General features: G+C 39.1%; 1 protein-coding gene across 4 annotated transcripts in view; it reads left to right on the top strand.

The window, feature by feature from the left end:
• Utrn (utrophin) overlaps nt 1–26,947 on the top strand; it is a 479,533-nt gene that overhangs the window by 172,834 nt on the left and 279,752 nt on the right. For all 4 annotated transcript variants that reach the window (XM_010626629.1, XM_010626631.2, XM_010626630.2 and 1 more), the window contains 12 exons: nt 1,652–1,786; nt 3,234–3,383; nt 4,810–4,971; nt 6,108–6,236; nt 6,906–7,079; nt 8,767–8,922; nt 13,119–13,289; nt 17,013–17,192; nt 19,631–19,759; nt 20,076–20,246; nt 22,185–22,346; nt 22,733–22,870. In XM_010626629.1, the coding sequence (XP_010624931.1) occupies nt 1,652–1,786; nt 3,234–3,383; nt 4,810–4,971; nt 6,108–6,236; nt 6,906–7,079; nt 8,767–8,922; nt 13,119–13,289; nt 17,013–17,192; nt 19,631–19,759; nt 20,076–20,246; nt 22,185–22,346; nt 22,733–22,870 (1,857 nt within the window). The remainder of the gene's footprint in view (nt 1–1,651; nt 1,787–3,233; nt 3,384–4,809; nt 4,972–6,107; nt 6,237–6,905; nt 7,080–8,766; nt 8,923–13,118; nt 13,290–17,012; nt 17,193–19,630; nt 19,760–20,075; nt 20,247–22,184; nt 22,347–22,732; nt 22,871–26,947) is intronic.

Here is a 26,947-nt window from a genome sequence, read left to right as displayed (position 1 = left end):
AGGGATTGAACTCAGGCCCCGGTGCTTGTGAAGCAGGCACCAGAACCACTGAGCTAAATCCCCGGCCCCTTTGCCTTATTTTGACTGGGTGAGTATAGGGATGAGTTGAAGGTTTTTGATTCAGTGCCCAGAGGTAGAGAGCTACCTAAAGGAAAAAAGAATTTCAGTAAGCTATTTTGCTGGGCTTTCAATAAAATATCATTTTAATAGGTAAGAGATTCCATGAGATTTTAATATAAAATCAGTTTATATCTTGTTGTAAGATTGAAGATTCAATTTATAACAACTTAATTTAAATTTAGTGAGGCCGGGGATTTAGCTCAGTGGTTCTGCTGCCTGCCTCGCTAAGTGTAAAGTCCCAAGTTCTAATCCCTGGTACAAAAGAAAGAAAGAAAGAAAAAAAAAAAAAAACGACGAGGGCAATACCTAAACTAAATCTTCATGTTCTTGTTTGTTCTGAATATGTTTTGTGCTGAGATAAATAAGATAATTGCGACCAGTTAATGAGGAAGGCACTGATCAGTTGCACCTCTTGGGAGTGATTCTGTGTCCTTCCCTCTGGGCAGATCTGTCTTTTTTTTTTTGCTTGTAGAAATTTGGGGGACTAGAAACCTCCTTTTCCTTTTACTCTGTCTAAGCCAAGAGTCAGCATGCTATGGTTGACACCTCAAATCAAACTTGTGCCTTATTTTGTATACTTAATTAAGATTGGTTCCTGTATTTCTAAAGGCTTAGAAAACAAACACACAGGATTACACACCCACCCACTCACAGGCAGTCGCAAATTATCTGTGACAGAGACCACATGGAGCCCCCTAAACCTAACATCTTTCCTGTCTGGTTCTGTATAGAAAGCACTGCGGCCCTGTCCGGGTTAGCTGAGCTCAGTTGGGGCACAGACAAAACTGTGCTGTGGTCAGGTGAGGGAGTCAAAAGGGAGCAGAGATAAGAGACTCGGTGCTGTGTTCTTTCTCGTGGGATTACCTGTCAGCCTGGAGTAAAGGAATACGAGTTTATAAATGTGTGCATTCCCTCCAGCTGCCTGCCCTGTCACAGAAGCCTCTGTAGTAGGGAAAGAGCGATTGCTAAGTCTCTTTCTGGTAAAATGTGCTGCCTCTTACACAGACATGCCCTTGTGAATTTAGAAAAAAGCTGGGAAGTTTGTATAGCAAATCGTTTACATCAATTAGCTCTGAGTTGTAATTCAGTGTGACCCAGGAGATTTTAATTTCCTTTGAGATTATTAAAAATACTATAATTTCGCCACCTGCCTTACAAGCACAAGGACCTGAGTTTGATCCCTGATACCAAAATAAAAAAAAAAAGAACTATAGTTATGAGAAATTTTACCTTCTGTTTTAAAAAACGAATACATTTTTCCTCAGATTTTTCCCATTAATTGCAGTTTTAGTTCTGACATTCAGCCAAGTGTTTGCAGTTTATTTTTGCCCATTTCTCCTTGTCCTTCTGGATTAATTGGTCTGATATGATTTATTGTCAAATTCAGTTTAATTTCATTTATTTGAAATTCCCACTGAATTTGTTTCTAAATTCTTCATTTATTATTCATGGAAGAGACCATGCCTCATTATAGATACAGTGCACAAAAATAGTTTCTTATCTCCTTAAATTTCTTCCTTGTGCCCCCTAGGAAGTCTGGTCCTGCTGGATTGAGCTGCTTCACTATTTGGATCTTGAAACCACCTGGTTAAACACGTTGGAAGAGCGGGTCAAGAGCACAGAGGCCCTGCCCGAGAAGACAGATGCAGTGGGCGAAGCCCTGGAGGTCAGAACTTGAGCCCTGGGTAGCATTTGTTTTTGTAGCAGTCTGGACAAATGCGCATTGACTTGGGGAACCCTGTGCTTTCCGTGGATAAGTGTGTTTGCTTGCTCAGTAGTTTCCCTTGTGACTCCTTTCCTTCACTAGCCTGAAGTATGTCTGTGGTCGGGCACATGTATACAATGGCGGACCCTTTCTAATGGCAGGCTCTGAGGTACTGAGCTATTAGACCGTCAGTGGCTCGAAGAAACAGTGGTTCTCTTGTAGGCTTCCAGCTTATTTCACCTGTCCCTGGGCAAGACTCTGAGTGTGCTATCAGGACAGCTGCTCTCTTGCCTTTGCATAATGTTATTTTTATACTTGAAGCACGGCACAGACCATGTTTACAGTGACCTTTAGACTGTTACCTTCCCATGTTTGAAGTTAAGGGAGGTTGGGTATCCTGTCATCACACCTGGTCATCGAGCTTCTGGGGCCAAGAAACGTCCCTGACTCTTGTTGATTCTCAGTTACCAGTGCACGTGTGGTATGTGGTGCCTTATCAATGGTTTCTTAAATGAATGACGATCTAACTAATTCAAGATTTGCTTAAGAAAAAAAAAAGAAGGTAGATACACTTTTGAAAAATGTAGTGGCAGGACTTGGAGACTACGTGAAGGGCTGGCCTGAAGCTGGGAAATGAATGAGCTGTGGATCCCACATTCCAGGATGTGAATCTCAAGGAAAGCAGGAGAGGCTGAGAGAACAAAAACAATGGAAAACTAACTATAAAACAATGGGTTTCTACTAGGAGAGCCATTGCACTTATGTTCCGGATACAAGGAAGATAGACAAAATGCAGACTCTAAGATTAACCTTTTTAAACATTTTGTGTATTTTCCTCGGTTAGTATTGTTTTGCAAACAAGATGGCAAGTGTTATATTGAATAAAAAGTTTTTGAGTGCTAATAGCTTTGGAGCTAAGTACCAACTGTATATGCGCAAGTTATTTAACCTTCTTAGCTTCAGTTTTCCCATTTGTAAAATGGGGATAATATTTAGCCATATGGTTGATAAGATGTTTGTTATTATATAAAAGTGTGCGTGAAAATATGTTGTAGAAAAATGAGTACCTGTTTTTAATAATATAATTTGGAACAATTTAGAAAATTTTTTGTGTAGTACTTTTTTGCTTTTAAGCTTTATATCATATCATGAGAAGTTCTCATATAAGTGGTAATTATGTTATCATTTTTATGAAATCACCATAATATATTGCTCATGAAAATTTCTCAATTCTATGAATTTCTTAATGTCATGATGGTGGATTTTGTGAATTAGTCATTTATCTAGTTATGGTATTGTTCTTGAGATCATTTTCTAGAAGAAAAAATTACTTCTTTTAAGATTGGCATTTTTGGGGGATCAATACATTTGACTTAGGAAACGTATTTTTTTCCCATCCGTGGTCCAGGCTCTTGAGTCTGTTCTGCGCCACCCTGCAGATAATCGTACTCAGATCCGGGAACTTGGCCAGACTCTGATTGACGGAGGGATCCTCGATGACTTAATTAGTGAGAAACTGGAGGCTTTCAACAGCCGCTATGAAGACCTGAGTCACCTGGTAAGAAGGACATGCATGATTGTGACCGGTGTTTATGGTATGGAATGACACCAAACTCTGTATTGTTTTGCAGCTTTAATATGACTAAATTTTGTAACATCTATACTTGATTAATGTTGGTTAAAGCATTATTATTATTATTATTGTTGTTGTTGTTATTTTCCACAGGGGATCTGGGATTGGACCCACGGCATTTTTTTTTTTTTTAAATTGAGCTACATCCCCCAACCTTTTCTAACTTTAAATTTTTATTGTAAGTTTTCCAGGTTGAGTTTGAACTTGTGCTCTTCCTGCCTCAGCCTCTTAGAATGGTAGGATTACAGGCATGTACCACCATGCCTGGAAGCTTGGTTGAAGTGTCTATGTTGGTTGAAATTCTAAGCAACATTAATGGGGACATGAGGGTTTTGAAGTACTAAGTAGGAGAGAATGAATCTATCATTTATAAGGCAGGCAGACTCGGTGATTAGGAAAATTTATCTGTGAGGTTACTTCTTTTGTGAAATATTTACTCTTCCTTAAGAATCATGATAATTCTATGTAAAAGTAATTACTTGTTGTTATAGAAAATATCAGGGCCATCAGAATTATTTTTTTCAGTTCTGGGGACTGAACCCAGAGCGCTGCATATGCTAGGCAAGTGCTTTATTGCTGAGCTTTATCTCAGCTGTTTTTATTTTATTTTGAGACAGGGGCTTGCTAAATTGCCTAGGCTGACCTCATACTCCAGATCCTCCTCCCTCAGCCTCCCCAGTATCTGGGATTACAGGTGTGCACCACCACATCTGGCAAGACCATTAGTATTTGGCATAAGCTGTTAAGAGACATATAATTTATTAACGCATACTCGTTACTGATAGGCATGTTTGTATGTGTAGAGAAAGAACACTTTTTTTTTTAGAAAAAAAAATGGGAAAGCTGGGAAGATATTAGGTGCTTTCAAACACCTACTCTGTAATAACTGTTGATGTTTAGAAGGTAAATTGCACCAAGTTTAATGTAAAAGTACAACAAATAGTCAAACACATTATGTGTATTTTAGAATTTATTTTAGACTTTGGAAAAGAGAGATTTAAAATGTTTATTGATATACATTACTGTTATATTTTTATTGATAGACACTGGTGATTCCTTAATGTTCTCAATTGGTAATAACAAATTTTTGTTGTTTAATGTGGTCTGTAAGAAATGTTTCCATTTTTGTATTTTGTGATTGCATATGGAAAGAAGTAGAAATTATTAACTTGCAAGGTACATAGTGTATTAGGAGGACATTTCCATGTCATCACTGTGGTTATCATTTATTTATAAGGAAGACTAAGGTTTTGAACTAGTGCTTTTACAGTCTTTTCTTAGTAGCCAGAAAGTATATTCAGCTATTTATATTTGTGCAGAGCAACTAATGATTAAATTTATCCATATGTAGGCTGAGAGCAAGCAGATTTCTCTGGAAAAGCAACTGCAGGTCCTGAGGGAAACTGACCACATGCTTCAGGTGCTGCAGGAGAGCTTGGGGGAACTGGATAAGCAGCTCACCTCTTACCTGACGGATAGGATAGATGCTTTCCAAGTTCCGCAGGAAGCTCAGGTATTGACATGCATTCTAGGGCTTTTAGTTGGAAAGAAGAGCGCAGGTAATCTCTCCTCAGGTGCCAGAGAATCCTCCTGCCAGAGTTAGTGAGAATGGTTTGACTTTTCTCATGAAACAGCTCTTGGGTTTTGGAGTTCTATGCTCTCAATGGGAGACTCTGGGAACTGTTGAGCATTTTTTTTTTTTTTTGGTACCAGGGATTGAACTCAGGCCCCGGTGCTTGTGAAGGTGGCAGAACCACTGAGTTAGATCTTCGGCCCTTTGTTGAGCATTTTTAACTTGAGATTTTCTTGGTTAGAAAGCTGGGAGAGTTTCTTCTTTATAAATAAGTCATGAACATCAGAAATGACAAATGCAAGGACTTTAGCATGATTGTAGTGATGTTGTGTGTTCTGGGGTTGTGGTTCCACAAACATCAAAGAATGAAGTCGAAAAACAAAGAAGGAGGTTGGGAAAGTTTTATTGGCAATAAGGGGAAGGAGAAAAGGAGAAGAAGAATAGCTCCTGGATTTCCAGGAGGGGGCCTGAATGGGGTGGCCACATGGCCTCTCAGTTTAGAATTACTTACAGGCAGGTAGGGTATGGGAATTGCTTCCTGTTAACTTATCATGGATGGCCCTTTGGATCTAAAATGCCTATTTGGGACTTAGGCTCTCTAGTCCAGTTCTTTCACACAACGTTTACAGTAAACTGGGATCTCAGAACAACTGGTTAATTTGCATGATAACTTCTTTGAAATTCAAGATCTTAGTAGGCAGTGGGCTGCCTTCCATGCTGCCTAAGGAAAGTCATTCTTTGTCTGAGCTCTAGTTCACTGTCTATTCTTAATTTTTATTAGTATGGTGGGTCACCCCACTCTATCTCAGATCCTTGCACTAGCTAGCTGCCTTACTCATAAACTAACTAAATGAGCTCTCTTCTACAACAGCACACAGTAGCTGTCCAGTGTGGTGGCCAGTATTCTTACTCTTACCACTATTATTATTTTTAGTGTTAAGGAGAATTTACTAAAGCTTATGAAAGTTCAGAAAATACAGTATCTTGTATCACCCAACTATGTAGAACTTTTGTATTGGTTCTTTATATGCTTTTTAAAAAGACCACTTCCCCTTCCCTTTTCTACCTCTTGGTAGAAAATCCAAGCAGAGATCTCAGCCCATGAGCTCACTCTGGAGGAGTTGAGAAAGAACCAGCGCTCTCAGCCTCCTACCTCCCCGGAGGGCAGGACCGCCAGAGGAGGAAGCCAGATGGATGTGCTTCAGGTAGGAGTGCTTCCTTTTCCTTTGGAAGATGCTGGGAAGGAAAGGGAAAGGAGGAAGAGCTGTTTACTTGGGTGCCTCGTATTTTTTATGATGTGGACTGAGGGATGGGAGTGACTTCATTGTCCCCAGGGCAGAAGAAACACGTTGTTGTCAGAGCAGGAACATATGGAGAAGCGAGAGCATGAGCTGGAGTTCGAAGTTAGCTTTATGTAGATTGAACCCGTGTCAGGAATGGTGTGGCCGAGAGCACCGAGGGGTAGCATCACTTAGTTCCTTAATGGTTTCTTGGAAATTGACTTTCACTCTGAACTTGGAGATAAAGGGAATTTGAGTTCAGGCTTCCTGAACTATATTTTTTGAACAGGTGAGAAAATTAATGAAGTTTTAATTCCAGTCCGGCCAGCTTTTTCCAAGTTTATTGTCCAGATTTACTATTTCTGAGATCAAGACACAGATTGTTATTATGTACTTCACGCCCCTGGGCTGTGCATTTTACCTATGTCACTGAGCAGCCTTACCTGGTTACTTAGGAGACCTTTTGGCCGTGTTACTGAATGTTTTCATGGGTGGCTTCTTCCCAAGCATTTTATGTGTGTGTTATATTCCGATATCATCTGGTGAGAGATTGTTATTCTGGAGCAAATCACTCATTTTTATTTCGGTAAACAGAGGAGACTTCGAGAGGTGTCCACAAAATTCCAGCTTTTCCAGAAGCCTGCTAACTTTGAGCAACGCATGCTGGACTGCAAGCGCGTGCTGGATGGGGTGAAAGCTGAGCTTCATGTCCTGGAGGTGAAGGATGTGGATCCTGAGGTTGTCCAGACGCACCTGGAGAAGTGCATGGTAAGGGGGTTGGGGCCATGGCCTGATCTAGAATGTGCAGGGACTGAGGATGGAAAACACATTTGACGAAAAAGAATGTGGTCTTTCCAAAGAAATTTAGAAGAGAAGAGAAGTAATGTGATGATTACAGTAAACAAAGAAACATCTTGATCCCAGTGTGACTGTAGGGAAGACTTCAGCAGCATGTGTCTAATGAGCTCAATTTTCAAGGATACCTTTTTCTCCAAGGATAATTTTTTTTGTGCATACTAGGTAAGCGCTTCGCCACTGAGCCACATGCCCAGCTGTGAAGGATGAATTGGAACTAGCCATTCAAGTCATACTTAGAGGAGATGGCAGGAATATGGCCACAGTTCCTCCAGAAAAGTAAAATGTAAAATGTTAGCTTCTAATTTATGAAGTTTAAGCCTAAGATACAAAAGAGGAACGTGTGTACCACTGTTAGAATAGATGGCTGGATTATTATAATAAAAAAATGCATTTTCTAGAAAAATGAAGAGTTTAAATACAAGTTGAAACCTAAGGTGGGCAAGAAGAAATGATATGTCAGGCTGTATTATTGCTTTGGTTTTGAATTTTTTAATTCAGTGGAATAGAAATTTTGAAATAGCTTGGCTGGGACAGTGCCATTTCAGACTTGTTCCGTTTGAAAACCATGCAAAATCATGATGTCATTCATTAGACAAAAGTCTGGCACAGACAAAGAATTCTTTGTATTTTTCACAACAGCATTTTCCGCATATATGTTTCTTAAGCGGGAGAAAGAGTGCACGAATAGGAACATATTTTGACTTACATCTCCCTATATCTGTGCAGTTACTTGCTTAGCAGAATAGGGTGGCAGATCGAGCAAGCACTGTCCCTGGTCTCATGCCAGTTGTTCAGGGCCCTGTTAGGTGACAGCGCCCTGTCACATGTTTCAGGTTAGGACGCTCCTGTGTAGCGTCAAGAGAACGTGCCCAAGGCTTTGGGATTTGAGGCAGCCAGCATGAGGACATCCCTGAACTTGACCTGCAGAACCCTGATTTTGTGTAATAACAGCCATCTCGGTGTATTTAATTTTGTATTATTTTCATTGTTTAATATGCACTCATTGTGGTAGACTTGCTACATGAAAGACATTGAGATAAATAAATGTTAATAATTCAGATCCCAACCATCAGAAATAGCCAACATTAACTTTTTTCTAGTCATAGCACTTAGGACTCTTAAAAATCTAATGTGTGTGCGTGTGAGTGTGAGTGTGCTGGGGATTTAGCCCAAGGCCTGGTGCCTGCTAAGCATGCTGTTTACCACTGAGCCACGCCCCTAGTCCTAAAATGTAATTTTTACACAGCCTTAGGCCATCTACATTTTAGTCCTAATATTTTTCTCATTTTGTGTAGAAGAATGTTTATACTGAGTACTTTTGTAAACATGGACTACACATGAGTTTTTTTTAAAGAAGCATAAATTGTATTAATTTATTTTCTTGCCTGATTTGAAAAAGTTATTACAACCTTGATTTCCTTTGACTCGAACTTCGAACCACATTTGAGAAAGATAAAGCCCTTCCATCTTTCTCATTAGTTCTTAGCTGTCAACTGATGTGCGCTGCATTTTGAAGTAATTCCAGTTGGCAAGTTCTTATTGTGATGTGAAGTTTGTCTCTTTCTCTCTCTCTCTCTGTCTCTCACTCTCTCTCAAGAAACTGTATAAAACTCTGAGTGAAGTCAAACTTGAGGTGGAGACTGTCATCAAAACAGGAAGGCACATTGTCCAGAAGCAGCAAACTGACAACCCTAAAGGCATGGACGAGCAGCTGACGTCCCTGAAGGTCCTTTACAACGAGCTGGGTGCACAGGTGGGGACGGCAGGGCCTCTGTCTGTCTGTGTGTCTGTCTGTCTGATTCCTTGCTTTTGTTTTGGTGCCTGGGATTGAACACTCTGCCTTGTACTTGCTAAGCACATGCTCCCCCATCGAACTGCAGCTCCAGCCTTCTCCTCTACTTTACATTTCACTTCTTAGAAAATGTATATTTGAAATGTATGCCGTGAATTCACATTCCGGTTATGTTTGCTACATTTCTTAAAGTGGATACATTAAGATTGTAATGATGATATTTATGTAGAAATTTATTTTAAACTTTTAATCCAGATGAATCTTGATCCCTTCATTGGCTACCAACATTTCATAAATTCTTTTCAGAAAACTCTACAAATAATAGACCTTACTTAAATTTAAGTTCTTGATCTTTGGATTTCTAACTTGAATGTTGTATTGAGGGATGTTGAGATATCAGGATGCTAGCAGATATTATTTGACAGGAAGTTCATGTTAATCTGTCAGGATTTGAAAACCTTCTGAGCAGCACTCACAATCTGGGCATTTTGGTTAATCCATGTGGGAGCACCAGGGCCGTTTACTGTGAGTAACTGGATCAGCCGGCTTCTTGTCCTCTCATTGAGACTCCGTGCCATGAAACCAGGAGGGCAAAAGAACACGTGAAAGGGCAGACTTCCTGGCAATACTGAAAAACTGTTAGGTAACGCTTTGGATCCTTCTTTCCAAGAAACATGGACGTTTTTGCAAAAGTCCTGAAAAAAGTAGCTGAGATTTTGTTATCAATTTAGAATTAGTAAGAACCAACAGTCCATACTTTCTAGGCAATTTTGACTTCCCCTGTGTGAGGTTTCTTTTCGTTGCGATACGTTTTGGTGCATTGTGCATCTGAAACACACATCTTAGAGCTTGTTTTCATATCACTTAGCTGAGGATACTTGTTAAATATCCACTGGCTGGGCATTTTATGGGCAAGGGTGGATTTGCTGGTTTTAAACATTCGTTCTCTAATTGTAACTATGGTTTTAGCATTACTTAATGTCCTCACTCAATATAATTGTGACTTTCCTTTTTGTCAGGAGTTGTGCAGGCATTAGGGATCCTGAAGTAAGCTATCATGTTGTCTAATGCAGTTTAGGGGAGTTGAAGGGGAAATCATTAGTCACACAGTCACAGGAAGTGATTTCAGACTGTCCATCTGAAGTGTTCTCCAGAGCATGTGTGATGCTTTCAGAGGCCCAGTTTTGGTTAGGGATGCTTTCCGAGGAAATGGTACATGAGCTGAGCTCTGAAGGATGGGTAAGACTCAGCTGGTAAAGCCAGAGGAGGGGCTTCTGGGGTTCTGGAGCAGTGAGTGGAAAGGTGTGTTTGTATGAAGGGGGTAGGGCAGAGACAGAGACAGAGAGCCAGGCAGCAAGGGGGACTTGGTGTCAGGAAGATGGGATGAGATATTCCCTGCTAGGTTCATAGAGTTTGTGTTTAAATCTCTGTCTTAAGAGTGATGAGTAGTTACTACCGGTTTTATTTAGTAGGAAGATTCTGTGTTCTGATGTGTTTTTAAAACGTCATGCACTGCAGTTTGGAGACTGAATTGGAGAGAAGCAAGTGTGGGTGTGTGGAGACTAGTGAGGAAATGCTCGTACTCTCAGTGAAATATGGTGCTTACTTGGATGAGGGTAGACAGTGGATATGCAGTGGACTGTCGACGTGTACAGGAAGTGGCGTCCATAGTTAACACCTTGTGATGGATCAGCTGTGGGGTGGAGGAGAGGGAGCGATAGGGTCTGACTCCTGGGTTTTAGGCTTGATTACATGGATGCTCCTGTGCCGGCCTTAGCATACTGGGTGCTGGAAGGATACACAGTGGATAGGTTGCCATTATAAACACCTTAGAGGGAATTCATTGATAATGTCAGCTACTCACATGGTTGTTCAGGTTTAGAGAACATAACTGGGCTGAAGAGATGATTTTATGAGTTATGGACATAAAGGTGGTGACCAGAATTTTCAGGTCAGATGAGATTGTTTAGGGAGAGGATAGTGACAAGAGAAGAGGGCTCTGACCATGTCTTTGGAATTATATCATCTAGCCAGGAATTTGAGAAAGATGAGCTTATAAAATAAGTAGCAGGAAATGGTAGCACATCAAGAAAATGTTAGGTCTGGGAAGGCAGGGGAAGGTGATATTTTGAGAATGAGTATAAATATCTGTTTGAATATCATCAACAGTTAAATATGATGGCCACAGAGAAGTGCCCCGTAATTCTCTTGCCACTGCACTTATTGCTGAACTTAGCAAAGATAATTTGTGCGGAGCAAGGGGGTACAAGCTAGAATGGCATGGTTCTGGGCATGTGTGAGGGATGAGGAAATGGAGCCAGACGTGTTAGATCATTTTGAGGATTTGTATGAGAGAAGTGGAGAGAAGAAGATCTTAATGGGTGGTGGGGTCAAAGAAGGGACTTATTTTATTTTAAAATTTTTTTTAGTGTGGGAAGAGTACTGTTTAATAACTGATGAAAATAATATTTTTGAGAAGGAGCAGTTGACCAAGAGGGAGAAGGGATAGATGGCTAGGTCAAAAATTTACAACTTCACATGGCCTAATTCAATATGCAGTATATCTTAAAAGGTATTGATTAGACTGAGGAAAGTGTAAATTGTTATCAGATGAACTGTAAATTATTTTCTTCCTGGCTACACAAATCTTTGGTGGCATTAAATTTTGTAATGGTGATGTAGATGTCTGGCCATGTCAAAGACAGATAAGTATCGTTTGAATACATAACACCTTTTAATATAACCTGAGTGTTTGTCTCTTATACCTAGGGTGCACTGAGGTGCTGTTAATTTAGAGTCTTGAATTTTAATTTAACTCTGTGGCAAAATATTTCACTTTTAAGAAGGAATTTACTAACAATCAATCCTTGAGGTATGAAAGAATAAAAATGAGCCCAGGGGACCAGAGAAACCAAGTGTGATCCCATGCTGCTTATTAACAAAATTCGATCGTCATGTCATTCTGCATCATCTAAGACAATTCCATTTCGTGACTCATCACTCTTCTGCGTGGATGTTGTTACTCTCCGTGTGTGCTCATCAAAAGAAGAAGTCACTTAGTTGAGGTGCTGAGTTGTGATACCCTTAGGTGGTGTCTTGTCAGCTTTATATTGCGAGTGATAGCTCTTAGTTTGGGAATACCATTGCATAAAGCAGAGGGTTAGACTTATTGAATCCAATGGCTAGGCCACTTTTTTTTTTTAACATCAGGGACGAACTTTATTTTTTTATTAATACGTGTTCACTGTACATAATGATTACACTTTTTTTGAGTGGGTACCAGGGATCGAGCTCAGGATCCATGTTGATCTTTTCTATGACAGAGCAGATACCACATTTTCTCTATCCCGTCATCTGTTGATGGACATGCACAATTTCCAAGGTCTGTTTGTAGAAATCGTGCTGCTAGAATCATCAGTATCCATGTACCCTTGTGAGCTATGCCACCTTAACCTCTTTAAATTTCACTTTCTTTATGTCTGAAGTGGAAAGAACAGGGGCTATCACAGTCTGCTGTGAATTTTATTGCATAACACATGTACGAGGTATGATTGAAAATACAGCGAATGTTTAAATTAAAAATAAAAGTTATTACAGCAAAAGATACATTGCCATTAACATTCCTTGGCACACCACAAAAGTTAGTTCATTTTGATTTTGATCAACAAGAACAAAATAATAAGGTTTATGTTGCATAGTCGCGTTCTGTGTTTCCAGTTATGTGATTAATTGTAAAACAGAATTGTGAAGAGGCCTTGCTTCCCCCTCAGATTACTGTAATAGAGTACATTTTCTCAAAGGGAGTCCTTCCTTGAGATGGTTCTAGACCACCTTCTGTTCTCAAGTACAACACATGCTAATTATTGATTCTTTAACTTTGTTGGCAGCGCAGTTGCCAAGTCCTTGGTGGATATATTTTCTCATTTGGCTCTCCTTAACAGCGTGCCTCTCCTGGAGACAGGAAGTGAGGCTAGGACTGCCACCACGGTGTGCTCTCCCTGTACACATGCAGGACGGGAGGGGGATTCTGAGGTCGTGCTGCGGATGAAGGCCGTGCACGACCCCGGGGAAATACGAATCAGTTTGTGTGTTTAGTGGGAGCTCTGATTCCCATTCACGTTCATTCACCTCTCAGTCTCGCCCCCTCTCGCCTTCAGGTGACAGAAGGAAAGCAGGACCTGGAAAAAGCTTCTCAGCTGGCCCGGAAGGTGAAGAAGGAGGCCGTCTCTCTCTCTGAATGGCTCTCTGCTACCGAGGCCGAATTGGTGCAGAAGTCCGCATCAGAAGGCGTGCTGGGCGACTTGGACACGGAAATCTCCTGGGCGAAAGTGAGTGGCGTTTCAGGAGGCCTCCAGCATCAGTCTGTGTGGCTGCGACATTTACCAGGGCGATAGGCGTGGACACCGTTTCCCTCCTTTTCATAGGAGATAGAGGCTTCTCTTTGTTCCATTGTTTTTTCCATTTCTTTGTTCTAGAATGTTTTTAAAGCAACTATTTCAATAAGATATTTTTATCTGGATTCCAAAAGCATTAGATTCACACAGAATATCAAGATCTTTGCAAGCATGATTGCTTACGGGGTACTTGAAAACATTTTTTAATTAGCCAATTTCAAAATCTGTGACAGCTTCTCAGTATTCAGTCTTTACAAAGAATTGTGTGGATCTTAATTCTTCCCTAATAATTTTTGAACCCATAGCTAATCTTTCGCAAATCAACTGATGTAAAGAACATAGGGACAGAATTTTTAAAAATCAATGCTACCATTTTCTTTAGCGATATAGTTACCTCAAAACTGCGGAGATTGGAGGGTTGTTTTGGGAATTCTTTCTTCTGAGGTGGGCAAAGCCTTCAGGGGTCTTCTTTGCCCAAGGCACACTGATTTCCTCAATTCATTCTCTAAGAGAGAAGCAGGCATGCCAGGGAGAGTGCTGAGATAAATGATGGAGACAGGAACAGGTGCTTATACAATGGGTCGCCAGTCACTGCTGTGTCCTGCTGAGGTGCCTGCTGTGGAGAGCAGGTTGCAGGAGGAAGCAGGCGACACAACCGCTGCTGATCTCGGGCGCTCTGTGGAGGCGACGCTAGAGAGAAAGCCATGCTGTTAGGCACTGGAAAGGGCAGCTCAGTTAGGAAATAATGCATGAAAAGTGTAACTATGCCATGAGTTCGGTGAGTGACAGGAGGTAGAGAGGGCTGAAAGAGGGGAATGAACAGCATGGCAGACCATCGGTGTATTTGAGTGCAAAACTAAACAACCACATGGTTCTCCTTAAATTCAGGTTCTTTGTGCTGTACACTTTAACGCCAGTATTTCATGATTGATTCTGAATAGTGTATTCTCCCCCTTTGCTCGGGGATGGATTCCTTGACTCCCAGTAGCTGCCTGAAACTGCACATCGTACCAAAGCCTTTATATATCTGCTTTGTTTTGTCTTTTTGTATATGTTTGGTGTATGTAATGGTTACATTCGCTGTGGGAGGTGAAACATGTATGTAACACATCCTCACCTTTAAATTCCCTTTGTTCTGCCCTTCCTCCACCTCCCTTGACCTCTGGTTTCCCTTCCTGTTTCATATTCTATCTTTTATTGCGGTCTTTAAATTATTTATACTTTCGGTTTTTCATATAAGGGAAACCATGCAAAATTTATGCTTATGTGTTAGATTTATTTCATTTTTGTTTTTGTTTTTTTGGTACCAGGGATTGAACTCTGGTCCTTGTGCTTGCAAGGCAGGTGGTGGAACCACTGAGCTAAATTCCAGCCCTAATTTTATTTCATTTTTACATTGTGATTTTAAGATGCATCCATTTCTCTACAAAAGACTCAAATTTATCATCCTTTATGGCAAGTATAGCACTCCGTTGTACAAATATAGAACATTTTGTGTCTCCATTCATCTGCTGATGGACGTATAGGCTGCTTCCAAGATTTAGCTATTAGGAATCGTGCTGCTGTAAGTATGGGGGTGCACGTATCACTCTAACATGATGTCTTCAGTCTTTCAGGAAGATACTTAAAAAGCAAATAGCTGGATTGAATGGAATTTCAGTTTTTAGTTTGTTAAGGAAACTCCTTAATGATTTTCTTAGTAGTTGTATGAGTTTATACACTCACCAGCAGTGGAGAAAGGTTCCTTTTCCCCTCAGCCTCGCCAAAATTTGTTATTGTTTGATTTGTTGTTGATGGCCATTCTTTCCAGAGCAAAGTGAAATCTCAATGTTGTTTTAGTTTGCATTTCTCTTGTGGCCAGTGGTGATGAATGTTTTTTCATGTTTTTACTGCCATTTGAAATGAATAGATAACTGAGATACTGTTCATTTCAGTTGCTCATTCTTTGATTGGGTCCCTTATTTTGGGGGGTCCTAAGTTTTTTGAGTTCTTTATGTATTTTTAATATCAATCCTCTCTCTGATGAGTAGCTGGCAAAGTTTTCCCACCCTGTAGATTTGCTCTCAGTCTGTTGGTTGTTTCCAATGCTGTAGAGATCTTTTTAAATTTAATATTGTCCCATTTGCTAATTCTTGATGTTACAGTAGGCCTTCAGGTTAGAACTGGTCTGAAATATGGACAATTTGGATTACAACTGGAATTTTAGTTTTAACTTACGCAAAAAGTCTGGAGTTAGGACCTGAATACCGGCCACTTGTGCTTCCAGAGGGTCTCAGGTACAGATTTGACCCATAAAAAGTTCTGGAAGGAACATTACAACATCCCTTCCTGTGTGGGGTTAATTGAGAAATCCTTTGTTTTGTTTTGTTTTTTGGTACCGGGGATCAAACTTGGGACCTTGTGCTTGCAAGGCAGGTGGCAGAACCACTGAGCTAAATCCCCAGCCAGCTGAGCAGCCTGTGTCTTAACTGTGGAGATTGTGGATTTGGCCTCCTCCCCTCCCCACCTCCCCTGCCCCTCTCCGTCCTCTTCCTCCTCCCCGTTCTCCCCCAACCCCGTATTCTCTCCTTGATGGAGAAGAATACATGAAAGAAATATTTTAGTGCGCTATCTATTCTAGTAATTGACATGGTCAATGACTATTTAAATCTCAGCTCGTGAATTTGCAATTTGTCTGCTTTCCAAAATGTGTTGAATGATGTTCACATACCAACTTGAGCTCCTAGAAATATGTAGTTGGTTGAAATAGTACTTTTTTTTTTTTCTTTTCTTTTTTTGGTACCGGGAGTCGAACTTGGGACCTCGCACTTGCAAGGCAGGTGGCGGAACCACTGAGCTAAATCCCCAGCCCATGGAAATAGTATTTTAAGGAAGAGCAACAGTTTAAAAATAGCACAAGGAAATTAGTGTTAGGGTAGGTCTATACACATGTTGCTATTGGACTGGAATAATTTTCTGACTTCCAACACGCTTTGTTTCTGTGAATGTCCATCTGGTCTGGTCAAACTTAAATTGTGTGACTCTGATTACCTCATACTATCCTGAGTGTTACCTTTGCCTCTTATGACAGTTTTAAAACCAGAGCTTAGATGTGCTAGGATTATAGGTGTGCGCCACCACACCCGACATCCTATGATTTTCTTTATATAAAATATTTTTTGAAATGTTTATATGCCAGACTGTATGTTAAATAACCTAATTACAGGATATATTGCTTTCAAGTAATTATCCCACATCCAGTAATTTTCTCTCTTAATATAGAAGATAAATTTATTATGAATATATTAGAATTATGATTTCTTAATCCTTTTGCTTTGCCAATGTGCAGTTATGAGAATGAAATTGATTCTGTGTATCTGAGGCTATGATGTTCGTTAAAAAAGGGAATTTATAATTAAATGAAATTACTACATGTTTCATATTCGAATCTTACACGTTTTGATATTTAATTAAACATTTACATTTTCATTAGAAACTTAACTCTTATCATACTGCTAAGTTGAGGAGTGTTGTAATTCTTTGAAATATTACATATTATCTAGGAAGTCGTGGATTACGGTGCATTTGTACAAGAAAAGCTTTTAAAAAATAAGACTGTGTACATGAATTTTATGATTCTTGAAAGATCGAGTGGGCCTTGGTGTCTTCATTTTCTAGAATGTTCTGAAAGATCTGGAGAAGAGGAAAGCCGATTTAAACGCCGTCACAGAGAGCAGCGCTGCCCTGCAGGCCCTGATCGCGGGAAGCGAGGCTGTGTTAGAAGAGAAGCTATGTGTGCTCAATGCCGGGTGGAGTCGGGTTCGCACCTGGGCTGAGGATCGGTGCCACACCTTGATGGTATGTTACAGGGAGAATTTCGTCATGAAATCCTCTCCTCTCCTTTAGTTAGTTTTACGTGCTTACAGTTTTGATTTGATTTCCCAACCCTATATTTCTGTGTGTCCCAGAAATTCTTTGCTTGTGAACTAATTTCATTAAAAATCCATTTGACTTTCCCTGGATAACTTTACTTCTTTGAAAAGGTAATAATTGGAAAGAATTCACCACGTCTCTATTAAAGAATAAACTATTCATGATGTACATGGAAAGTCTAATATTTATTTTGTAAATGTCGCATAGAATTTAATTTTTGTATTACTGTAGGCTGTTTATATACATCCACAATTATTATATTATTCTAATAATAGTGTATTAAGTCAGAGCATAGGTTCTAGCATTTTTTTTTTTTTTTTTGTACTGGGAATTGAATTTGGGTCCTTGCACTTGGGAGACAGATGGTGGAACCACTGAGCTAAATCCCTGGCCCAGGTTCTAGCATTTGACTAAAAATTTTAACTGCTAACTGAATGATATTGGTCAAGTTACTAAAATGTTCTCCAAGCCTCAATTTTCTCATCTGTATAAAATGGCCACTATTATTATTTCTCCCTTGTACAGTTTTTTAAAAATTAATTCACTTAAATTGGTCTAATAACTATGTTAAATAACCAATTTTAAATATTATTGTGATGATTATGATGATTTTTAAATGTGGTAAATTGTAAATATGGCAGTCTTTTTCTTATGCTGTTTTATTATTCTTTCATGGAAATTTGACTGTTTAGTTTTCATAGTTTTTTTGTGCCTTTTATACTCAAAATGAGTATATGGTAATCCCATTCTCCCCTCCCAAAAGGAAAGAATCCTTCATAATTCATTTTTATATTCTGACATCTCTTAGGACTCATAAAATTCATGGAATTATTATATAATGGATAGATACAGCAGAAATTATTGTGTGTTTGAGCATTTACTGAGATCAGTTGAGATGTGTAGGACAGTGATGATCAGGGCTGAGGTCTTAATCTGGATTTATATATCCCAGTACATGATGTATTATCTGTGTAACCTTAGATAAGTAATGTAATATCACTCAGCTTCAATTTCCATATATATTAGATAAAATACATGCAAGTTTTATGTATCTATTTATATATAAAATGAGAATAAAGGAGCGTATTTAACAGTTGTTCAGTGTTGAACATATGATAATGAATACATTCTTAGCCTATGGAGTATTTTTTACACGTTTTATATGTTCTCTTTTATTATTATGTTCATTTTTGTTATGGCTACCTTTATTTCATTTTCTCTCAGGTCTTGCTTTTGTATTTTTAGTCTATCCCTTCCAGATCCCCTTTTCAGGTATTGTATTTCTCCTTCTATTACAGTGTTTGATTTCTCTACTTTATAGGAGTAAATAATTCTAGTGCTCATCACTTCTTGCTTAGTCTCTAGATCATGGATGCAATTTTTTCATTTCATTTCATTTATTTTTATTTATTTATTTTTTCGGTACCAGGGATTGAACTTGGATCCTTGTGCTTGTGAGGTAGGCGGCAGAACCACTGAGCTAAATCCCCGGCCCTCATACCACTTATTAATTAATATTTTCTTTCTCCGTGATCTTCCTATATTATAGATTAATGATTTATTTCCTTTTTTGTTCTGCAATTTTTCTAGTGTCCTTTATGTGATAAAATGTCACTCCTGAAAATTGCCCGTTTCATCATACTTCCGCTCTCCCCACCTTTTTGGTCAAGCTCTAACTTCTTTTAGCCTCCATAATTTTTTTTTTTTTTTGCTACTGGGGATCGAACTTGGGACCTTGTGATTGTGAGGCAGGTGTCAGAGCCACTGACCTAAAGCCCAGGCCCTCCAAAACTTTTAGTTTTAATCTGCTCACGTGTTTGCTCGGTTTTCAAATCCTTCTCTTTCTTATTTTCATTGTACGTCCTGCTCCAGGAAGCATTATGAGGTTTGTGCCCTGTGTAATACTAAGGGCTGGCAGTACTGACAAGAAAAGAAGCAGACCCTGCTCCTCCCATGGATATCAACTGAATCTTATTCAGTTCATGTTTTCATCATTTATTAGTATTGTGTTCTTATTAATAATAAATGAGTTTTTAAAAATATAATTGAAGGGGACAAATGAGATCAGTTGTAATAGAAGAATGTGAAATTAGAAACAAACTTGAAAAAGAAAGTTTTGTCTTTTATATTACTTCCACTTTATATGACATTGAGGTCTAACTCAAATTTAAAATGAGCTGATGCACAGCTATGCGGTTTTTGGATTGAGATTTATTCGCTAAAGAGAGCTTTGTGCGAAGGTAAAAATTCCTCTTTAAATTCAGCATGCAACTTGCTCTTTGAAGGCCTTTTAAATCTCTTCTAAGATTATCATCTTAAATATTTCATCTGCTTGTGTCCGTGTTTTATGGATTGCTTTGTAGCATCATCAGAACCAGCTGGAAATGTTTGATGGAAATGTTGCTCACTTAAGTACCTGGCTTTATCAAGCTGAAGCGCTACTGGATGAGATTGAAAAAAAACCAGCGAGCAAACGTGAAGAAATCGTGAAGGTAGCAAACTGGATGAATCTGTAGCACTTTCGGGACTGGGATGTTTTCCCTCCTGTCTTTTCCTTGTGTGGTGCCCTCGGTTGCTGGTGTACATCTTCTCTCGCTGTGGACTCATTAACATTTGTTTTGTAGGGAAAAACCAAGCTCTCCATGAGTTAAGCACCTTTCACTCTGTGTTGAAATCTCTTAGTAAGAAGAGATGTCTAGGCACCCCAGACATTTTGCTTGCTTCCTTTAATTCTTTGTAAGCATCACGACCGTGTTTGATTTCAATATTTCTCACGGGATAAATTTGCGTTTTCTTTTCCACAATTAGCGTCTACTATCCGAGCTCAATGACGCCAGCCTCCAGGTTGAAAATGCCCACGATCAAGCCATTATTTTGATGAAAGCACGTGGAAGCTCGAGCAGGGAGCTTGTAGAACCAAAATTAGCTGAACTGGATAGAAACTTTGAAAAAGTATCTCAGCACATCAAAAGCGCCAAAGTTAGTAGTAATGTTTTTTTTTATGAAAAACTGTTTCTCCTGGGCATGTGTTCAAATGTTAGATGGTAAAATAGTATATACATAAATTTTTTAAAATTAAAATAATTGTAATCTCTTTTTAGTTTGAATGGAACATTTGTCCTTGTACATATGTTATTGTGGATGTAAAAAAAAAAAAGCAAAGAATTACCATTGAAACCATCCATTTGAGGAAAGGTTTCGAAGATGCAGGTGAAGCTTGGAATTGGCTGTGAAATGAGAATAATTCCCAAGCGAGGCATGACTATTAGATACATAATTTTATGGTCATACTTTAATATATGTGTTCATGCTATACACTTTTTTTTTTGAGCTTAATGTTTTACAAATGCAAAAGTTGTAAGTAACTTCACGGTTTAGACTTCATGGAGAGATGTACTTCCTGATTTGATAGAATGAAAAGAAGATAATAGATAAGAACAATTCTTTTCTAAAAAACAAAGGTATTTATTTGTTCTGTCTTGTTATAATCCCCCCTCCTGCCCTCCCTTTCTTTCTGTCCTTGTTTTGTGAAGAGAGGAAAGGTAGCATTTTACCTAGTGTTCTCAGGCCCTGTCAGGGATCGAATACTTAGTACATGTTAAGTTTAAAAATGAAAACATTCTGATGGTTTGATGCTGGGGGGACAACAACATAGCTGACTTTCAGCCTCTAGGTCTTTCAAACCGATGTTTGTTCATTCTGTGGAATCACAGAATTCTGAGTCTTTATGGATCTCATATGTGCCCATAGGATGACTTTTTTTTTTGACTCTTCAATTAATTCCTTGAGAGTTATATACTGATATTATCAAGGAGGAAAGGTCCTCTGTCTTGCAAGGAGTAAATATTACCTGACCTTGTTTCAGTAAGAAGTGTCTAATGTGGAGGCCAAGTTACCTCCCATAGCCTTATGAATATACTTACCTTATTCACACCTTGCAGAAAATAAGCCAAAACTTTACTTTAGCTTTTGCCTTCCTTAATATTGACCCTGTTGCCTTATTTTCTGCCCCAAATTCATTTCATTCTTTTTGATAGATTCCTGAGTGACTCTTTGGTAAGATAATGCATGAGACAGAAGGGGAAGGTGAGAGGAAATATAAAGAAACAAAATCAACCCCATAAATAACCCCTGTAAATGTTTTGACATATATGGCTATTTTTAAGTCAAATATATATGATATTTACATATTAAAATATTTGTACTTTTGTATATTATTGTTTGACATGGTTTGTAACGATAGTAGGGTATTCCACTAAGTGATTTGTTAGCATTTCCTAAATTTTCCACTTTTATTGACCTTTTGTGAATATTAAATATACTACAGTCATCTTGTGCATATCTATTTACTCAGCTCTCAATGTCCCCTTTATATCAACTCAGAATTCTTTGCAGCTTGTGCAAAAATGTGTGTACCTAGATTATGGAATAGATGTTCCAAATAGCCCAGTAGAAAATTTGTCAATTCATGCTTCTATAATCGGGCTGTAAGAATGCTAGTTTCTCATAGCCAACACTAGATGTTATTTTCCTACATGTAGTTTTATTAAAATTGGCATGTTAGTAAAATTTCTAGTGCACAGATGTGAAGTTTTTCTATACGTATGTTATCTGAAAATACTGGGTTGGGAACTGTGTCTTTCTTTGAAGTTCAAGTATCAAAATCCAATGAGAATCCTTCTGGAGATATTAACTGGGAAACAGTGAACTTGGGTCTCCTGAGCTCATACCTCTGTTTCAGGTTTAGGAAATGGACAATTCAGAGAAGCCTAGATCAGTAAAATCAGCACTATATGAATGAGTGACATTAAAGTCAGCTCAAGAAAATGCTAGTTCCTCTCTTGCCCCCTCATCTCGGATGAGTTATGAAGAGTCAAGCTGAGAATATATTTTTAGAGACCTGTTTTCCTTCTACAGTTGCTAATTGGCCAGGAACCCACATCCTACCAGTATGTGGTCACCACTGAAACATTTGAAGCTGCTATACCTTTCTCTGACGTGGATAAACTAGAAAAGGATGTAGAAAGTATGTTAAAAGTTGTGGAAAAACACTTGGAATGCAGTGATGGCAATGAAGAGGTTTGTTCAAGGAGATTTTTAAAAACTATAGTGTTCTCATTCTTCTTTTCCTTTAATTATATTTTATATCAATAATGTTCACACATGTAACCTTTCAAGCCTAACTGAAAAAATCCACAGGTGATTTTCTGACTGTCATTAAGAAGATTTTTCAAGTGATTTATGTGATTCTTGAACGCACACATACATACAACCCGTGCTTTCTGACTAAAAATAACTCTTCAGCTGACTTGGGCTTAACTAGCTTTGAGATATTTTATTTCATTATTCAGATTAACATCTCTTGACTTAACCCTGGAATTCGCAGGTTAGTTCTCCTACTTGGTAACTTAGGGTAGTGACTCTGTACTGGGCTTCTGAATAATATTTTTCTTTCTAACATTCAGATGGATGAAGAGAGAGCCCAGATTGAGGAAGTTCTACAAAGAGGAGAACAAATGTTACGTCAGCCTATGGAGGATAATAAGAAAGAAAGGATCCATTTGCAGTTGTTACTTTTGCATACAAGATACCACAAAATTAAGGTATAATGATGGGGAGTCTCTGTTTCATTCAAATAAATTATTCAGCTTGTTTTATTTAGACACTCCATATTACATTTGTCGACAGTTTAAACCAAACCAGTCAGGATTATCTCCTCCTTTCTAATGCATTTTACTAGCGATTTATATTTTTTGTATATGATAAAATTCAAAGAAATAGGAATGTGCTGTCATCTTTTTTTGGATTCCTGATCTTATATGAAATCTAGAAGAAATCTGTCCCTTTCAGATGTGACTTCCTTCAGTTCTGTATTTTACACATGGAGGTCTTGGCTATGTCACCCAAATTTCTAGTTCACAAATAACTAAATTTTGTTTGTTTTTGAGACAGGGTCTCACTATGTAGTTGAGACTGGTCTGGAACTCACTATGTAGCCCAGCCTGGTCTCAAACTCACATTGATCCTCCTGCCTCAGCCTCCCGAGTGCTGGGATTACAGGCATGCGCCACCACGCCCGGCTACGAATAACTAAATTCTTGAGGTTGATGTGCTATGATGTATACTGCAGAACAGGTTTCATTTCTAGCTCCTTTTTATATTCAAAGTTTGTTTTGTTTTTTTTTTGTGCTGAGAATCAAACTGAGATAAATCCCAGCCTTCTCGCTCCTTTTTAAATGGAGATCTTCTCAACTGGATTCCCCCAACTATCTGCGAGGCTGGGAATTGAACCCAGGGCCTTCCAGATGCCAAGCAAGTGCTCTACCACTGAGTGACATCCCCAGACCTTTGCATTTTATTTTGAAACAGGGTCTCACTAAGTTTTCCAGGCTGGCCTGAAACTTTCAGTCCTCTTGCTTCAGCTTCTCCAGTAGCGGGATGACAAGTATGTGCCACCACGCCCATCTTCCTAGCTGCATTTTAAGTGGTGCTGGTATCCCCAGGAGTCTGTCCTTTGGCAGTTTCTTCTCGAACCAGTTTTATTTGATCATTTTGGAGTTTGGGATTGCATTGTATTTACTGCCTATTCAATGCCTGCAGCTGCATGGAGTGTGACCCTCTGATATGTTCCACCACTCCCTTCCCTGCAATCTGTTTCCTACTTTATTTTCTGTGTTCATTAAGTACCTTCAAGATTAGCCAGTGCTTCAAGCAGAAACTTAACTTCATTCTGAACTTCTGTTGCACTTTCCCATGCCTTGTTCCTTATAGCATGTCAGGCAGCAATCAAAACCTTCAGAAGCCGGGTGGTGGCGCACACCTGTAGTCCTAGAACTCGGGTGGCTGAGGCAGGAGGATCACTGTGAGCTCAAGACCAGCCTGGACTACATAGTGAGTTCCAGGTCAGTCTTAACTACATAGTGAGACCCTGTCTCAAAACACCAAAAAACAAAACAAAACAAAACGAAACAAAACAACCTTCAGGATAAGCAAAGCAAGATGCAGGCCTGAGCCTGGAGTCAGATAGTATTCTGCCAGTGGCTTGTTACAGCAACATGGAGAAGTGACTTAACTTCTCTTAGTTCAAGGTAGTTTCCACAATTCAGACTTTCAGTGCTCTTCTATTAGATTTTGCAATATATTTCCAACTAATTTTCTTATGTCCTGTTTTTTTTACTGTGGCATTTCCTCCATATTTTCTTCAGAATTTGTTCCCCAAAGTCGTGGCTTTTCTTAAGAAACCTTTCAGACACAAATTGCAAGATACAGGAGTGTTGAGTGCAGGGTTTGTCATTACAGTATTGTGCTAAGGCTTAAGTCTGACTCCTGGCTACTGCTTCTTCAGTCCGCTGTCCCCCATCACATGCAAAACCATAGTGGGTTGCTTCACGTTTTCCTAAACACACCACATGCTTTAGCACCTCTAGGATCTTGCTAATTTTAATCCCTTTCCTGCAGTGGATTTTGTCTTCTTATTTACCACCCCCCCATGTTATCTTTTAAGACTTTCCTTCAGTTTTTACTTTTATATATTCTGACAGCTTTATACCTGTCAGAACATATTATACTTAATGCTTTTTTACTACTTTTAAAAGTATCTGTCTTCCCTAATGCTTCTTCGAGGATTCAGGCTATGTCTTATTCATCTTTAAGTCTCAAATCAAAAGTCATTACTTTCCCAAGATAGGAATAATTTTTAGGCATTAAATACACAAATAAATTTATTTTTCGAAAGTGCTTTCAACTCTGTAGTTTTCAAAACCAATATTGTTCTTAGCTATGAGTATTAGAATCTTGGGGAAGCTTATAAAATAGTAATGCCCAAATCTATCCTTCAAACCAGTGAAATCTTTCCTGTTGGACCTCAATGTGGTCATTAAAAAAAGCAAAACAACTAAAAACTTTGTGAATGATTCTAATAGTGTCTTATTTCTGTGACAAAATAACTGACAACCAAAGGTTAAAGGAGGAAAGGTTTATTTTGGCTGACAGTTCGTAGAGGTGCAGTCCATGGTCAGCTGACTGCACAGCAGGGCAGAATGGTGGAGGGACCTGACAGAGGTAAAACAGTCCATGGCAGGGCAGGCAGAAAGCAGCAGCCTTCCTCCTGCTTTTCCTTTTATTCTATCGATTGGATGGTGCATCCCACACCCAAGGTGGGCCTTCCCTCCATCCACACCCAGAGCCATGACAAACCAATCAGTACACTAATCCACTCATCACACTCCTTTAACCCATCCTCAGCTATTTCCTGCCAGCTCTGAAAAGCCCCACTTGTGGGACCATGAGGCTGTGGGGGAACATGTAGCCACAAGTGTAATAAATGGGCAATCAGAATTAGGAACCATCAGTTTACAGGATGCATTTTCTTATTTGAGATATGTGTTAAATGCCCTTTTCCTATTTCTTTTTTTAAGTTATCACTATTCTTAAATATGTATGTGTTCATTATAAAATAAACATATTAACCTCTTAGCTTATTTGCTATATTTTCTTAATAACTTTGATGTTCTAATTATTTTACCTTAAACATCCAGCCATTTAAAATTTTTGTTAGGACACATAGGACCATGTTTTTCCTTTGTAATTTTCTTATTGTGGCGTTGGGGATTGATCCCAGGGCCTCTTACATGCTAGGCAAGTGCTCTAGCACTGCAGAGTATCCCCAGTCCTTCCTTGGTATTTTCTTATAAATCTGTTTTGAGACCTAAAAAGTCCTTATTTCCTGAGAGTTGATGAATAGTTAATTCTGTTTTTTTTTTTTTTTGGTACTGGGGATTGAACTCGGGTCTTTGTGCTTGTAAGGCAGGCCACCAAACCGCTGAGCTAAATCCCTGGCCTTAATTCTGTTTACTTCCATTTTTTTCCCTATAGTTTAATAAACAAAGCGTAGAAAGCTTTATACAGTGCTCATTTAAATTTTTTCATATATTTGGACTTTAGTTTGCCGAATAATGTGACCTGTGTGATGTAACACTATTTTATTTCAGTACCAGCCAGAACTTTGTATGTGTTTCTGGGTTTTAACAAAATTCTTAACAATTAAAAATCACCCAGAAGTAAAGTCTAGGTCAGATCTTGAGGACATTTTTCTTTTTCTAGGCTGTTTTGATTGATCGCTCTCTTGGGGGAAAAGAATCTATTTGGGGAGTATAAAAGCACATCTTCAGCCACCTTGCTGCTTCTGCAAGAGTGTGAAGAGTCAGAAAAGTCCCTGGCTGTCTTTTTTGTCTGAATGGAAAAAGACACGGTCTTGATGAATGGGCCCTTTTTTTTTAACCAGACGCTTTATATTTATATACTTACCGACCCCCGTACCCAGCTGGCCTTGCAGAGTGACAGGCCCTGTTATGTAACAGAGGAAGCAGCACAGGATCCCTGGCTTGTCATAGTTGCTGAGGTATAAAATGGCTCTCAGCAATATCCAGTAGAGCAGATGTAAAACAGAAGTCTGGCCCACAGTAATGTCTAGTGATGCTAAAGAGAAAAGCACTACGGAGTTAAGCGACTGACAGACACACCGAGTCGTTGCACATTCGGAGCCATCCCTGGTCTTGGAGAAGGTGAAGAGCCCTCACCCAGACCCGGTGAATGGATGGGAAGCCACAGAGCAGGGTGCATCTCAAGTTGCCCTTTTACTCTTTTGGGATGATTATTCAGCCCACGCAGACTTTCCTTGG

The sequence above is a fragment of the Fukomys damarensis genome, unplaced genomic scaffold (genome assembly GCF_012274545.1).
Source record: "Fukomys damarensis isolate Sample0158 unplaced genomic scaffold, DMR_v1.0_HiC HiC_scaffold_14, whole genome shotgun sequence".
NCBI lineage: Eukaryota > Metazoa > Chordata > Mammalia > Rodentia > Bathyergidae > Fukomys > Fukomys damarensis.
This window is presented reverse-complemented; position numbering and strand designations above follow the sequence as displayed.